The 16170-nt window shown below is 39.8% G+C and overlaps 3 protein-coding genes across 4 annotated transcripts; 2 read left to right on the top strand and 1 right to left on the bottom strand.

The window, feature by feature from the left end:
- The first annotated feature begins 300 nt into the window (after window positions 1-300).
- On the top strand, window positions 301-1421 carry LOC135627414 (F-box/kelch-repeat protein At1g16250-like). Its single transcript, XM_065133510.1, has one exon. The coding sequence runs from the start codon at window positions 324-326 to the stop codon at window positions 1419-1421; it is 1098 nt and encodes a 365-aa protein (XP_064989582.1). The 5' UTR covers window positions 301-323.
- A 929-nt stretch (window positions 1422-2350) lies between these two features.
- LOC135627013 (protein STRUBBELIG-RECEPTOR FAMILY 3-like) lies at window positions 2351-10491 on the top strand. Its single transcript, XM_065132919.1, has 16 exons — window positions 2351-3038; window positions 3121-3250; window positions 3324-3395; window positions 3542-3607; window positions 3709-3780; window positions 3862-3933; window positions 4009-4080; window positions 4163-4228; window positions 5315-5380; window positions 5589-5938; window positions 6028-6305; window positions 8008-8279; window positions 8359-8497; window positions 9147-9283; window positions 9382-9538; window positions 10054-10491. The coding sequence occupies exons 1-16, from the start codon at window positions 2960-2962 to the stop codon at window positions 10114-10116; spliced, it is 2091 nt and encodes a 696-aa protein (XP_064988991.1). The 5' UTR covers window positions 2351-2959; the 3' UTR covers window positions 10117-10491.
- An 809-nt stretch (window positions 10492-11300) lies between these two features.
- LOC135627014 (3',5'-bisphosphate nucleotidase AHL-like) lies at window positions 11301-16170 on the bottom strand. Of its 2 annotated transcripts, XM_065132922.1 has the most exons (5): window positions 15603-16170; window positions 12662-13349; window positions 11957-12314; window positions 11489-11874; window positions 11301-11372 (listed from the first exon to the last, which is right to left on the bottom strand). In XM_065132922.1, exons 1-3 carry the CDS (start codon window positions 16006-16008, stop codon window positions 12011-12013), a joined length of 1398 nt encoding a protein of 465 aa, XP_064988994.1. In that variant the 5' UTR covers window positions 16009-16170; the 3' UTR covers window positions 11301-11372; window positions 11489-11874; window positions 11957-12010. The 2 variants fall into 2 exon arrangements, with proteins under 2 accessions (XP_064988994.1, XP_064988993.1); XM_065132921.1 differs by lacking the exon at window positions 11301-11372 and having other exon boundaries at window positions 11432-11874.

Genomic DNA, 16170 nt, shown 5'->3' with positions numbered 1-16170 from the left:
GTGATATCCGACCTCGCCGTAGAACAAGGATTGCTTGTCCATTACAAAGACAACGCTAGAGACGGTCTTGATCCTTAGAGCCTCCTTATTCTATTCCTAATCCCTCTGCAGAACACAGTTTTATCTCCTCCATCGCTCACCTTTTGATTAGCTAGCTCTACAAGGACATCTTTTGTCTCGAGTGTGGCTCAGAGAAACTGGAAACCATCGCCCCTTGATCCTTCCGTCACTTGTGCTCTATATCTTCGGTTCTCTTCTACCTCTCCAATTCCCCCACTTCCAGCGTGATCTTCACCCATCTTAGCTTTTGTGGTCCTCTTTGGATGGGCTCCTTATCTCCTCCTCCTCCTCCGCCGCCGGTGCCGCCGGAGAACCAGGCGAGCGGCTTCAGAATCTGCGTCTCGTTTTGCCGACGAGACGAGACGACTGGCACCACCGTATCCAACTGGCTGGATTCCTATAACCCGGCCGACAACACGTTGGGTCACGTCGGAGCGATTCCCGGGCTCCCCAGGAACCACATACTGAAGGGCTTCGCCATGGTGTGTCTCGGCGGCTTCGTTTACGTCATCGGCGGTAGGCTCTGCCTTAATGTGCTCGATGCCGAGGGCTCGGTGGAAAGGGACGTCGCTGTGAGATCCGACGTGCTCCGGTGCAACGTCGCGACCGGAGAATGGGCGCCGTGCTCGCCGCTCGCCCTCCAGCGATTCGACTTCGCGTGCACGCCCTGCAATGGGAGGATCTACGTAGCGGGTGGCCAGTTCACGGTCTCGGTCGCCCGGGGCACGTCGGCGGCCGAGGTGTACGACCCCGAGCGCGACCAGTGGACGCCGCTCCCAGGCATGAGCGCCCTGAGGTACAAGTGCGTCGGCATGGCGTGGGAGGGCAGGTTCCACGTGGTGGGGGGGTTCGCCGAGCGGGAGGGCTGCAGCCGAACGGTGCCGTCGGTGGTGGAGAGAAGCTCCGCGGAGGTGTTCGACGAGGAGCGGGGGGAGTGGGACCTCGTGCCGGGGATGTGGCAGCTGGACGTGCCACCCAACCAGATCGTGGCGGTGGACGGCCGGCTGTACAGCTCCGGCGATTGCCTCAACAATTGGAAGGGGCACATCGAGACCTACGATGGGAAGCTCAACATATGGAGCGTCATCGAGCGGTCGCAGCTGCACGACATGTCGTCGCTCGTCGCCGGCCCGCGTGAGCGCTCGCTGGAGAGGCTGTACCTCACCATGGCTCCGGTCGGGGGTCACCTCTACTTCTTGGCCGGATATCGCGAGGCGGGAGACGAGCTGAGGTCGATGACGGTGGCTCATGCCTTCGACACGGAACCAGGGGCCGCGGAGGCATGGGCGAGCTTTGAGCCCTTAATGGCCGATGGGAACAAGGAGTTGTGCAGCCACTGCTGCGTCGTGCAACTCTCCTAAACCCAAACAATGACTTTGGTTCTTCGGTGGCTAATTCATGTTCTTCGCTCGAGTAATCTCATGCCAATACTCCGATAATGTATGTAACAAAGGATCCGAAGCTCCATACAACATAATCACGAACATGAATTGGTGGAATAAGATGCACTGCACTCTTTGTTCCACACCCTTGTTTCCCTTTTGTTCCAGAGTGCAGACATATATCATACTATATATGTACATAGGTTCGTCCGACATATTAAGAGAATGTATCGAATCAAACAAACGATGGAACTAATTTAGCGCAATCAATTATAAATAAAGGCTGGATTTTTGGTTCGTTTCCTTATAAATATTTATATTGTTTCGTGTTCTTGATTTTAGCAATATTATTATTATTATTATAATTGTGTGTGTATATACTACACGCGTTTAATTAGCATCAATACTATATTTATAAGACAGCAAAAGCCGGTCCGATCAAACCAGACTCAATCGAATCCATGGTCCCCGTAAACGGGGCGGGCGGATCCCCGTAAGTGCGATCCGTGTGCGCCACGTCATGATCCGTATCGCATGACGAGTTCGACATGACGCCACGTCATGATCCGTATCGATTGATTTCCCCTGCGTGGAATCATCAGCTGTGCACAAAGCGGAAAAAGAAAAAAGAAAAAGAAAAAAAGGAAAGAAAATTCAAAAGCCTTCCATATTCCATTCTCTCTCACATCCTACGATCCTTTCGCTTTCCTCTTTATCACCGACCCTTTATTTTTATTTATTTATTTATTTATTTATTTATTATTATTATTATTATTATTATTATTCATGATCATCTTAGGGGGTACGTATTCCGTTGGGTTCGTCTCGTCTCTATTGCTCTCACTCGGGTAATCTTTTCTTGGCACACCATTGTTTTTTGTTATCGGCGTTTGTTGGCACTGCGTTTCCGGCTTAGTGGTTGTTTGTTTTGGGCGGGCTGTTTCGATAGTTTGTCCACTCGCGAAGGATTTGATTTCGTCCGATTCTTTCAGGCTTTTCTTGTAAGGCTTTCTTGATCGGGTTCTGGGGGATTTGTGGGTTTCTTGGAATTTGTTCCCGCGTTGCTTCGTTTCTTTGCTTCTGTGGGGGCTTTTTCTTCGATTCTTGGGAAGTATTTGCTGCGCTACGTGAACTCCGTGGGATCGAATATGTTGGTTTATCGGTGAAGTTTGTTTTGGTTCAGTGTGAAGTGAGGAGAAGGTCGCGGGTAGGCGAACTATCTTGCTTCCGAAACGGAGTGATTGCAATCTGTAGGAAAGAGGTTTGGGTGTCCTGCAAAAAATATTTGTTTAAGCTGATTGGGTGGAAGCCCTTCATAAGCATGAATGGCCGAGAAAAGGATTTAGAAACTCTTTTTAGATTGTATCGACGAGGTTCTGTTAGAATTTTTCTTTTTCGTAATTTTCGCCAAGAATTCACTCCTAGTTTCCTTAAAATTGAACTCATTTCTGTTTGATTTATGACTACAGGAGATGCGATTTTGGTGAAAAGATATACTAGGAACTACGGATTCAAGGATGTTCCCTCGGTTCGCTCTGGTTCTGACTCTGCTGTTTTATGTGACATTTTCCCATGGTTACACATACGAACAAGATGGTATGCTTTATTTCTCGTGTCTTATGAGCCTATCAAATCTATGTAATGTTTTTATGTGCTTACAACTTGATTTTGCTTCCAGTGTATGCCATAAATTACCTGTATTTAGCACTGGGCTTCCCTCTTCTTCCTGGATGGACTGCATTTGGTGGAGACCCTTGCAATGATAACTGGCAAGGTGTTCAGTGTGTCAACTCGAACATATCTGCAATGTAAAGTTCCAAGAGCTGTCACTATGCTCATTTCTACTTGTTTGCCTCATCTAATAGATTTCTGCACTGATAGAATACTCAATGGCGCAAATTTGGGAGGAGAATTGGGTGATAAATTAGGAAATTTTACTTCACTGATCACAATGTAAGTGTTAACTCTAGTTTCATAACAGCAAGATTCATCTGTTTCTTTTCTCTTTTTTGCTAGAAAAAATCACATTCCTTACCTGTTATGCGTAATCATCATGCTTACTGATGGCTGACCATTTAATATCTTATGTATCATTTCAGGGACCTGAGTGATAACCAAATCGGTGGCAGGATACCAGAGAGCTTACCCATTACGATAAGGAAGTTGTATGTTGTTAATCTCCTAGCCTTTTGGATTTTCTTAGATGCTTTATTTCAGAGCAATGATTGTTTAGATGAATCTTTCATGGTTTATTTGCATGTGACAGTTTTCTTTCAGCCAATAAGTTCACAGGAAGCATCCCAGGTTCATTATCAGGACTGACACTTCTATCAGACATGTGAGTTCACCCAGTGCTGTGAAGCTTCAGCGAGGAGCGTTGTTGGTGTGATTTTTCATTCTTTCATTTTTGTTACTTCAGGTCACTGAATAACAATCTCTTGTCTGGTGAACTGCCTGATGCTTTCCAGACTCTCACTGGACTCATAAACTTGTAGGAGTCTCTCACTTCATCATAGAACTCTGTGCCATCTGTATACTAATTTTTCACAAACTTCTGCTGATGCAGGGATCTCTCTGATAACAATTTTAGTGGCCCACTTCCACCATCTATGGAGAGTTTGTCTTCTCTCACCACATTGTAAATTTTCACTCTTTTGTAACTGAAAACTACTCCACATGTTTTAAGAACTTTAGTTTACAGCTTCTCTTTTCTGGTGCAGGCACATCCAAAATAATCAACTATCTGGCACTCTTGATGTCCTACAAGATCTTCCTCTCCAAGATTTGTATTTTCTGCCTGCACCTCTCTTTTATTTTCTGTCATAAGTGAATTAAAACAGAGAAAGTACATTGCAGATAAATAGTCAAGTTAAGTTAGTAAAGAAATTATATTGATTTTGTATGCAATAAAACCTAGGTAGATATTAACAGGTTATGAAGAATTGGATCCGAGTTGTTAAATCATTGTTTGTCACTGTAGCTGTGCACTTACCCTTTTTGCTGGAACAAAATTTAGTTGAGAATGATACTTGTCTATTCTTATTGAACCTATGGTAATTGCAGAAGGGCTTGCATTTTTGATAACTTCAGTCGAAAATATAAAGCTATCGTCCACTAGCCTTTTGGATTTTCTAGAAATTCTCTTTACTAACAAGATTTGATTTCTTAGGAATAGTGAAGTAGCTGGCCGTAAACTTTGTCTAGTATTCTTTTTTTCTTTTTACTTGTTTTATCCAGTCCCCACTTGATTGGAAAATATTTAGATAATGATGAAAAACAGTGTGGATTTGATTGTGGCCACTAACTAGTTATTGGACCTAGTACATGAGTTTCTCACCAACGCAGGCTTTAGGGAGGGTTGACATAAGAAGCCTTAGCCTTAGAAGTAGAGAGGCTATTTCTGTGGCTGCTAACTGGTGTTGTAGGTGAAATCATTACATATTGAATCGAATAAAGAACCCTTGTCATGCTATACCTTTGATTAATTGAAGGGTATCATAACAGTAAAAGAAGCACAACATTTCCATAATGGGTAAGTAACATTTGGCTTTGCCTATACTGTCCCAAGAATGGTGATCATAAACTGCAGGCATTTTTCTTATGTTAAATTGGTCAAAGATCTCAAGGTTTGTGTCATTTATTTGACTATTATAATCTTAGGAAGTTTAGAACTTGATGTGTAAAGCTTTGTCAAAAGGCATAATGCCTAATTCCCTCTACACTTTCAGTGTCCTTGTGCTCACAGCTTGAATATCCTTCATGATGTTTTTTTAAAAGCCTAAGTCTTCGATGACCTGTAGATAATAATGCAAATGAAAGTTACTGTTGTGTCAGTATCTCGTATAAACCTCTCTTACTTTCATCTTTGACAGGAATGTAGAAAATAATATGTTCTCAGGACCAATCCCGGCAAAGCTTCTTAATATTCCTAATTTCAAGTAAGTGCATCATAATGATGACCTACCTTTACTTGCTAACTGAATATTATCTTTTGAAGGGAAGCAAAGGTGCAAATGCCTCTGTTGCTTTGTCCATGGTTTTTATCTATTATTTCACCAATTCTTTTATCACATGAATTTCATTTTCTTGTGCCTGAGAGTTGGTAGTTTTGTGTTAACAAATGCTTAACTCAGTTCCTCACTGCAGGAAGGGAGGCAACCCATTCAATGCCAGCATTGCTCCTTCACCACTGCCACCCCCTCCTACAACATTTCCTTTTTCTCATGCTCCTGCACCTGCCAACTCTTTCAAGGGTCCTACTCAAAATGGTGGCCTATCTTCTGAAAATAACAAAATTTCGATTATAAAAGCTGTTGAATATGTATGTCCTGGTGTGATTATACTAGCCATTGTAACATTAATGGTAATACTTAATGTATCAAAGTGGCAACAAAAGAAATTGAAGGATGAAGGAATCCACAGAGGCCAGGATGTCAGGAAAGATGAAAGACCAGAGCAGCCTTATATAAGTATTGACTTTATCAAAGGTGACGAAGGTAAAGATTATCGTTCCATGTTGAAGTATGTTTCATGCATTGGCTCTTATATTCATGCTCTATAATTACTTTGTTACTCCTGTCGGCAGTTCTTGGAGAGTCAACTCTAAGGCAGGAATATAATTTTAATATTCAAAGGACTATAGCACATCCGATGCCACAATTGTTTGAAAAAGACACTGTGAACCCCGTTGTTACAGGTAAAAAGATCCTAAGAGATCCAGCTGAAATTCTGAATCCTTCAACTTCAGCGACACCTTTTTCTGTTGCTTCACTTCAACAACACACAAATAGTTTTAGTGAAGAGAACTTGATCCAAGATGGCACTCTTGGCCCAGTATATCTAGCAGAATTCCCACAGGGGAAGGTATATTTTTTTAGCCTCATGCTGAATTGCACTTTTTGACGGCAAATCTAGATCACTTCATATGATTATTGAAGGTGTTTACGAGGCTTAAAAAGATACCGATGTTAGTGTTTTAATTGCACTTCATCAAAAGATTAATTCAGTGCCCCTGCTTCAATTTGAATCTCAGAATATGCTGCATAGTAAATGCACCACAAAAAAGTTCGTTAGGTGTGCCCTGTAATCTTCATTATTATTATTGTTATCATCATTTTTTTGCTCCATTGATTCTGTTAAGTTCTAGAGCTATTCAGTGTATTGGTGTTTTGAACATAAAAAAATCGTATCTTTTTTCAATTCCCTCCTATTGATAATGACTGCTTTATTGTACCCTAAAATGGTTGGATTTCTTCATCTTATCTTATTTTTTGTGATGGTAAACACATGTCATATATCTTTAATGATATTGTGGTTTGTAACTATTTGAATGTGGAATTTGCTGTTATACATCATACGATTTTTTCAGATGTAAAAATCTTCCACAATTAATTTTTGATCAATTTTATTCCTTAATTGATATTGTTCTATTTTTAGTTCATTCTCTATGTAATTGGATTAATTATGCTTTAATTAGCAATAAACTGTTATCTGATGCTTCCAATCTGCATTTTATTTCTATTCTGGTGAGATACAAATTTGGTATTTAAGCAAATTCTTTGAATTAGCTCATTATGTTTATATATGATTGATTAAATTATCTATAAATTTGAAGCCCCAGATAGTCCCACTAGAGAAGCCTCTACTACCATTATCATGGGTTTAAGAATTTTGAGTCATATAATTTTGGGTTTATCGTGTTAATGAGTCAATTTTTTCATAGGGTCATGGTACTGGTGGATTGGTCTATAGTTAGGTGTTGTGTGAGATGTTGAAATGGGAAGGAACTATCTATACATGATTCTTAAAGTGCATTATGATGTGGAGCCAGTAATCGGTTGGGTCTCTTATGCCACCATTAGGACATGATTCTTGAGTATGCATTGGTTTTGATTCCTCTTGAGGATATTAAACTTTAGGTCGAAGATCATGGTACTCCAAATAGTCCCACATTGGAGGACAATTAAGATGATATATATAAGGATAAATATGTCTAGTACTAACAACTTGGGCTTAAGTATATTTTGATTCACATGATCTCAACCAGAAATCTTAAACAACATAAGGAAAATGAAGGGATTATCTTGCTGTGACAATGCAGTATGCACAAACCATTTCTCCTTAGTGATTACAAACTAAAACTTTCTGAATGCTTTTACCTGTTCATTCTCTTATAATTTATGTATATTTGGAATATCAAGTTCTTTTTTGGCTGGATATTCCATGCTTCTCTTTGACCTAACTCTTTGAAGGATCTGGGATAAGGTTTTTCTCATATTGTTTTTGGTTTAAATATGTTTCAACCTTATTTTGTGCTATTCTTCACTGTTCATACTATAATTTTGTTTGCAGTGAATTTTTTTTTCTTCTCTTATTTGGATCTAACTATCATCTCTTTTTGACAAATTATATTCCTCTTATTGAAAACTGGAATGTGCTTGTTCTAGTGTTGGAGTTATAAGGAAAATCTTCTTACAGCTTTCTTCATCAGAATATGCATGTACAATGTGTAGATGATATAATTGTCATGTTGTGACATACCTCTAACTAGTTTTCTGATCTACAGCTATTGGAAGTAGTGAAGCTTGACAATAAGAATTCAGATCTTCCTGGCGATGAATTTTTGAAGTTGGTTAAGATCATCTTAGAGATTCAACATCCGAATATTGTTGAGCTTGTTGGTTACTGTATGGACTTTGGCCAACGATTACTAGTTTATAAATATTTCAGCAGAAAAACCCTATTTGATGTACTCCACAGTGATGATGTTGGTGTCAAAGAAAAGTTATCATGGAATGCCCGTATCCAGATAGCCCTTGAAGCCGCAAAAGCTCTAGAGTAAGTTGATTCTACTCTCTATTTAGCTTGATCAAAGCAAATGTCTCGACATGAAGACATCTTTGACTTTATGCTGAAGGTATCTCCACGAGGGTTGTCGACCACCTATAGTGCATCAAAGATTTGAGTCAAGCAACATTCTCATCGATGATGATCTATCTGTTCGGGTTTCTGAATGTGGCCTGACTTCACTACTACCATCAAGTTTTGTAACTCAGGTAAGAAAAGTTGTATATGACAGTTTGGATGCCATTTCATTTTTACATTACAGCTTTGCATAACTGAATATGAAGAATCTCATCTTTTATGGCAGGAGCACAATTAGGTCATTAAGTAGGTTTCCTTTGAAACTAGCTCGTCATTTGATACATATTCTTGAGCCACATTTAGTAGCTGTTTAATAGATCTGAGGTTCCAAAAGCAAGCTATTATTTCTGGTGATCCCCATTGAGTAGCATCAAACCCTGATGGAAGATCTCCCCCTATTAGCAACAGGTAATAATTTGAAAGCCACAAGAAGGGATCTCCTACTGAACTTAAGGAAAGTGACTTCTTCCTGTTGGCATTCATTAGTCCGGTTGGGTAGGAGCACCTGGTTGATCGCCCAACAAAATAGTTGTTTAGTGAATGACTCAACCTATGAATTCAGACAAAAAAAGCAGAGAGTAAAGTAGCTGCAACGGCTAGTTTACTGGTTGAGTAATATCCTTGATGTCCTGCGAGTAAGTTCAGAATTTTCTATAGGTGCCTGACAACTCTAAAGATATAGAGAAAATGCTGCCTTTGAATTTTTTGCTTTTCCTTGAGAACAAAATGCAATTAATTGAGTTTGATATGGTATGGAAGTAATGTTTGGTTTTCTTTCAGTTGTCAGGCATGAGACCTTTTTTCAGTTATGATGCTCCAGAAGTCAGTGACTCTGGGTCTTATAGTGAGAAGAGTGATGTTTACAGCTTTGGAATTGTCATGTTAGAACTCCTTACTGGGCGTAAGCCCTTTGACAGGTATGCTTGTGAGTTAATTACTATCATTTTATAGAAATTGTGTTGCTGTTGCCGATTTGTAGGAAGACCACGAGTCTTGAATTTTCTTTTGTGTGCAGCTCACTTCCTTGGGCAGAGCAACATCTTGTGCGGTGGGCTAGTTCACAGCTTCATGACATCGATGCATTGATAAGAATGATGGATCCTTGTGTTGATCGGCAGTTACATGTAAAATCACTCTCCAGATTCGCTGACATTATTAGTCGTTGTATACAGGTAAAGATTTCTGTGTGTATTCACATTGAAGTTGGCATACAGATTCTCAGATCATATCATTACATTATTCCTATTTCTCAGCATGGGTTGCTTGATGTAGATGTTTTCTCATATATGAGAGAGAAAAAAAGATCAATCTTACATCATAGGTCACCTGATAGGATACCAGTTATTTCTTTGCTTACTGAATGGAGATAATTTACCCAAGACTCAACTAGAAAAAGACAAACACAACAATTAGGTAGTCGGTAGTATTTTTTTTCAAAAGCATTTAGTAGTTTATTAAAGAGGAAATGTTATGTTAGTTAAATCGGGTATTGAGATTGAAATTTATCGAAAATTTACCCTTCATGAATCCCTTCACTTATGAGATTTATCCTCGAGGAAGTGTGACAAGGGTATAATAACTGTTGTTTACATGAGAAACTTGGTTCTTATTTGTGTTTGTTTGTTTGTTTGTGTGCAAAACAATTGAGTTTATTGATGTCTCAACATTTGTTCTTTGTGTTTTGCAGCAAGGGTCAGAGTTCCGGCCACCGATGTCTGAGGTTGTCCAAGACCTTGCCCGTGTTATTTGAAATGGTAATTACGAGTACAAATGGTATCATTTTGGAAGCGATGATGTCGGTTCATTCAACAAGACAAACAAATATAGCTCAGGAAGAGTTGCATGGGTTTTAAGCTGGAGTGCCACTTCCCCTCCTATCGAGCCGTCACTAGCAGCTAATATATGGTGTCCACTGATGTTGTCTCAGTAATTGCATAGAGGTTTCTTCTGTTATTATTGTGACTTTGTTACATTTCATTTGTTAAATGTTAATGGTATCATACTGTTTGATAGGTTCATTTGTACAAAACTTATCTGGCGGGAAGCAAATCAAAAAATCGCGGTAATCAGATCGGTGCATCACATTTATCGACCGTTTTTTATGACTGCCATCGCGTGTGACACTATAATACTTTTTTTTTATTTTTCCTTTTTTCATCTATCTTTTCTCTCTGTCGTTGCCATTATCTTCGCGAGCTTCTCTGTTCATTCTTTTCAATCTCCTTCACCTTGTGTTTGATTAAAAAATTACTATTAAAAAAGATTTTGTCTAATCTGTTGTCTATATTAGATTGTAGATCATGATGATGATTAAACATCAACTTTGGCATGATTGATCATACCATCGTCATGAACTCTATTGGTGCCTAAATCCAAATTAGTACGTTACGAATCTCTCAAAGTTGTTAGGTTATCCTTGCTTCTTGTGCTTTTAAGCTGTTGTTGGGGTTGATATTATCCTTGCTTCTTGTGCTTTTAAGCTGTTGTTAGGGTTGATATTCCTCTATCATTATTGTTGAGATTATTGCCATTACCTCCATCATCAAGGTTATCATTGAAATTACGACTACGTTATCTCTTCTTTCTTTATTTCTCTCAATCAAATCTCGCGTGGAATATGCGTGTCTGAGATCTGCGTGGTACTAAGACGATGACAAGAAAAATATGGTAACCGCCGCTGATATATGCAAAAGATGTAACCCAGATTTGTAACTTCGTCAACAGGACTAAAAAGCTTCTGCACACATTATTAGAAACACACCCAAATGGTTTTAAGCAGGTAGAGAGACGAGCATACCTGAATCACTCGTTTCCCTCACCATACATTCTCCGCTCAGTAGGATAACTGGTAGAACAAGAAGGTGCTCTCAAAGCCTCCTGGCTAACTGGTACCATTATTCACAGATCATGTTGCTCATCCACACCTCAATCGAATGATTGGAGAAATATGATTCAATTTAAACCAGTGCCAAACCAAGGTATCGGAGGAAGCCGCAACAAAAAACTCTAAAACATTCATCAACAGAAACTCAAGATGATGTGGGCGACAGAATGCACAGCAAAAATCTATAATATGAAACATTTTTATTCGATCTTGAAATGAGACAGGCAACAGAACTCACCTCCCTTTTACTTTCACCTGGGGTGAGGTACAAGTGTTGCACAACTGGTAGTTTCTGGCTTTCTGATACTGATGCATGGATCCAGAACTTCGATTAAACCAACTGTAAACAAGACACAAGTATTCAAAGTAAGATTGAACTGTCGTGTGGTATATTTTGCCGAATATATTTTATAAGGTTGAGATATCCAAAATGGGAGGCAAATTTCCCCCATCCCAGAGGAATTTCCTTTCTTCCTTTGCCTGAAATGTTCCAAATTGGAAGCTAACCAATTCGGAACTTATTTGGTACCGTCACGATCAAGATTGGGACAGCACCATCTGAGCTTGGGTCAAAAGAGACATGGTGTCGTCACATTATTATCAAACACTTGAAAAGCCCTGCAACTGTCCAAGGAAAGGAAATTTCGGTCAGAAATAATTGTTTAAATGGGCATCAAAAGTTCTTGAAGATCTTTGTCATACTTACCGTGCTGGAACAGCATAATTACTCCATATAGGAAAGAAACTACACAAGTAATTCTTATAAATTTGATGAGTCCCAGCTGGCATCAACAGCTTTTATTATCTTCTCATGCAGCAACGGCCCAGAGCAAGCAATTATGCCACGATCTAGACCTTCAAGATATAAGCCCTTGGAGAAGTCCAATGGACATCCTCTGGCATCTGTGACCACTCCACCTGCTTCTTGTATGATCACCAACCCTGCAGCATGGTCCCATATCTTTTCCTTATACCCGGCTCTGGCAAACTTCATAAAGATCTCTGCATCCCCTCGAGCTATGGCAGCATATTTTACCATACTATACACTCGCAGTGGTTGCTTTCTACATGTGAAGAAGCAAAACTAAATATGACAACTGAATTGGCTGCTTTATACATCTAAACAAACAAAACCAAAAATAATAGCCGAGGGCAAATTCAGTAGTAGTCTTTGATAAAGGAGCAATTAATGGCATGAGTTTCTTTTGAGGTGCCTGTAAAAGGGTAAGACCATCCAACCATTTGTAAAACGTGTTGAAAGAATTCTTTGGAGAGAAATATCAATTTGCATAATGGGTACAAAAGAAGGCCAGGTTGCAAAGCCAAAAATATAGAGCTTAGATGAAAAATGTAGTAGAAACTACAAAAATCTGCATGATTGAGTAAAATGCAATTACTTCCTTGAACTTACCTTAAACCAACACTGTGAGCTAATCCAGCTGTAAAGGAGTGGCTTGAGTTTGCTTTCTCAACAGGTTCACAAAAAGTTGCAAAAGCAGGATCAGTAATGGATGATACCCGAATGATCCTTGAAGAACTCTGCCAATCAAACTCAGCAAAGTCATGAACCAGTGGTTGCATCCAAGCTACACCGCTACCTTTACGAGCATACATTACACAGCCTTTATGCCAGGATCTATGTGCAGGAGGAGATAACATGGTCATGAGCCTGTAGTAGCGCTGATGATAGTTGAGCCATTCCTTCCTCATCGGGTAGTTAGGGCAACCTAGAACACCGAGGACAACTTCTCCATCCACTATCAAAGCAAGCGCAATAGCATACTGGTCTCCACGTACAAAACCAAGAGTACCATCCACAGGATCAAGGACCCAAAATTTTCCCTTGGAACCTCCGCTAGAGTTACAGTTGTGAATAGCATCAAGAATTTCCTGAGCACCCAAAGGTTTAGAAGGACCTTCCAATCCATACTTTGGAGCTTCAGACAAGCATTCATTCACAACACTTATCACAGATTCCAGCAAGGTTGTGGCATCTTTTCTGGAAAGAGTATAAGCATCTTCCTCAGCAACAATTGATGCATTTTCATTGCCAAAGCATTCTGAAAGGAGCCAACTAACAACAGCTTGAACACCCCAATCTATCCACAAAATTAAACCATAAAACTAATGAGAAGCAAGATATACTAGCGTACATTAAACAGACATACAAATTAGCCAGTTTCAAGAAAAGGCTGATATGCTGGAAATTTCCAAGACTAAATAACAAATTCAAACACTGTCTCATTATAAATATAATAGCTAAAAAATGCATAATTTTAGAACTCATATTTACAATATTTAAAAAGTTAAAGGATAGAGGAATTTATTTATCCTTAAATCTGGATACAAACAACATTGTAAAATTGCTTGCTATCTGTAACAAAATAACAAAAAAAAAATCAAATTTTGAAAAAAAATATCACTATTTGTTTAACTTACAGGAAGTAGTAAAGATCCTGTTGTTCAGTAATAGTGACCATATCTTTGTGGCTTAGACTTGAAATTCACATAAATTTCAAAGATTCATCATCCATTAGAGACATCATCACATGAAGTTTGAAGATTCATGTGGTTCATGTTTCTGTGACTCGTGTGACATACAATCTGAAATGACTGAGAAAAACCTACCTCATTATAGTGATAACATACTGTCTGCAGCATTACTATCAAATTAATAAAGCAAATCCAGAAGGCAAACAGAAATTTTTTCCTATGGAAGTGCAACATTGAATTTCCAATAAATCACTGAACAACTCTAAATGACTAGCTGGCATCCCTCTTCCACCACAGTCCCTCCATCCAGCATTAAACAAGGACGAGAAATCACTTGGTTCCTTCAGAAAAACTTCTAGCCCAACTCAGCAACACATGATATTAAGATACCAAGGCCTTCTGACTTCCCTCATTTGGAGTAACCTGTAGGTTTTCATGGATGACATGCAAACTTCATTCAGCACTGTTGAATCAGCTTATAGGAGTTGGATAGTGTTAATGCTATGGACAGCTATGATAAATAGAATATTCTTGATATATGGAAATTGAATGGCCATGCTTAGTGCAAGCATGTAAGGAGATAATAATTTATTTCTTATTCAGCTTTGAAACTGACAATCCAAAGCTTCAAATACTTTGATACATGAAAGTGTTATGCCCCCAAGAGAAGTGTTGTCTTTTTAAGTGGATTGGAGAGATACTTCCATTATTTCCAGCTACATATATTAACTTAAATTGTAAAATTTTATTGTTGAGAGAAAAACTGACAATTCAAAGCTTCAAATACTTTGATACACGAAAGTGTTATGCCCCCAAGAGAAGTGTTGTTTTTTTAAGTGGATTGGAGAGATACATCCATTATTTCCAGCTACATATATTAACTTAAATTGTAAAATTTTATTGTTGAGAGAAAAACTGATAATTCAAAGCTTCAAATACTTTGATACACGAAAGCATTATGCCCCCCAAGAGAAGTGTTCTATTTTTAAGTGGATTGGAGAGACACTTCCGTTATTTCCAGCTACATATAGTAACTTAAGTTGTAAAATTTTATTGTTGAGAGAAAAACCAAAGATTTCCTTGCTCGAGGAGAGGGTGAACTAGAAATCAGGTTCTGAATTTATAGACTATTTCTAACCATTCAGGTAGGTAACTTTGGATACTGAATATTCGAATCCAGGCTTCCTTACTCTACCAGGTGGTAATATGCCTGGAAGGGAAGCTCCCACGAAAATGTTCCAAATAAAAGAGAACTTGGAACAATAGACCCAACCCTGCCATGACAAACAAAGAAATTGATTGCAAATACCCCTTAAAGGCTATGACAACAGTTACAGTTAAAACAAGATAAAAATGTGCATTCCCTCTAGCAACAAATTGGTGTTACTCGATCCTTGTTATATTCTGGTTTGCCATATTCTGAAAGTGAGAATTGAATTTTAAAACCAGCAAAAGAGAAAGTAGGCATAATCTTTTGTACACCACTAACAACTCATTAACAAAATGGTCTTTAAACACACAGGTCATGAAAAATTAATGCATAGAGAATATGAAGGTTACATTTGAGGTGATAAAATATAAAATTATTGAATAATTTTTCTGATTATGGTTTAAACAGTGCATATAAGAGATATCAAGCAAAATGCACTACTTGTATCACAAGTTGTATTGTTTTCGTTCGCTACGGTTGCCATCAAATGCAAAAGATGATGCAGGCCAATAATACGTGACATGATATCGGGAACAAGCACACAATTAATATCGGGAACAAGCACCCTCGATTTCAAGGAACTGGATACATAGGCATTAACCACGTAGACCTAACAATCGTAAGAAGAAACAAAGGATTTAGAATGAACCTGCGACGGTGACCGGGGAATCGTCATCCTTAGAGGTGATCTGCTCCCGGTGCCGCCCCACCAGGCCGCTCTGCACCCGCTGGCACAAGGAGCACGCCATCTGGACCACCCTCACCGCCACATCGAGCTCCCTCGAGCGCTCGCCCTCCTCCACCCGGGGGAGCCCAAGAAGACGAGCCGTCTGCATCGAGAACTCCGACAACGAGGAAGGATCCTCTTGCGAGAGGCCGAGGCCGAGGCCGCGGTCGGCCGATGATGAGGGGCCGAAGAGGCAGCGGAGGGCACCGCCGACGCGGGCGGACGAGGCGGGCTTGGCCGTCAAGAGGCTCAGGCTCCGGGAGGAGTTTTGGCCGTCCGTCGTGAGGGGGATGGCGTGCGAGGTATAAATGGGACAAAGTCTGGCCATGACGTCTGCTTCTCCTTCCTACCCCTTTCCTTTTCCTCTTCTTCTTCGAGAGAGAATTGAATGCCACGGAAGGAATTGGTTGGAAGGGTAATGGTCGCCTTTTCTTCGGCGGCCGCTGCTGTTCCGACTGCTACACGACTGTTTTGTTTTCGCCTTATCGTT

This window comes from Musa acuminata, chromosome BXJ2-11, assembly GCF_036884655.1.
Source record: "Musa acuminata AAA Group cultivar baxijiao chromosome BXJ2-11, Cavendish_Baxijiao_AAA, whole genome shotgun sequence".
In the NCBI taxonomy this organism is placed as follows: Eukaryota; Viridiplantae; Streptophyta; class Magnoliopsida; order Zingiberales; family Musaceae; genus Musa; species Musa acuminata.
Note: the sequence above shows the minus strand (reverse complement) of the source record. Positions and strands in the feature narration are given on the sequence as shown.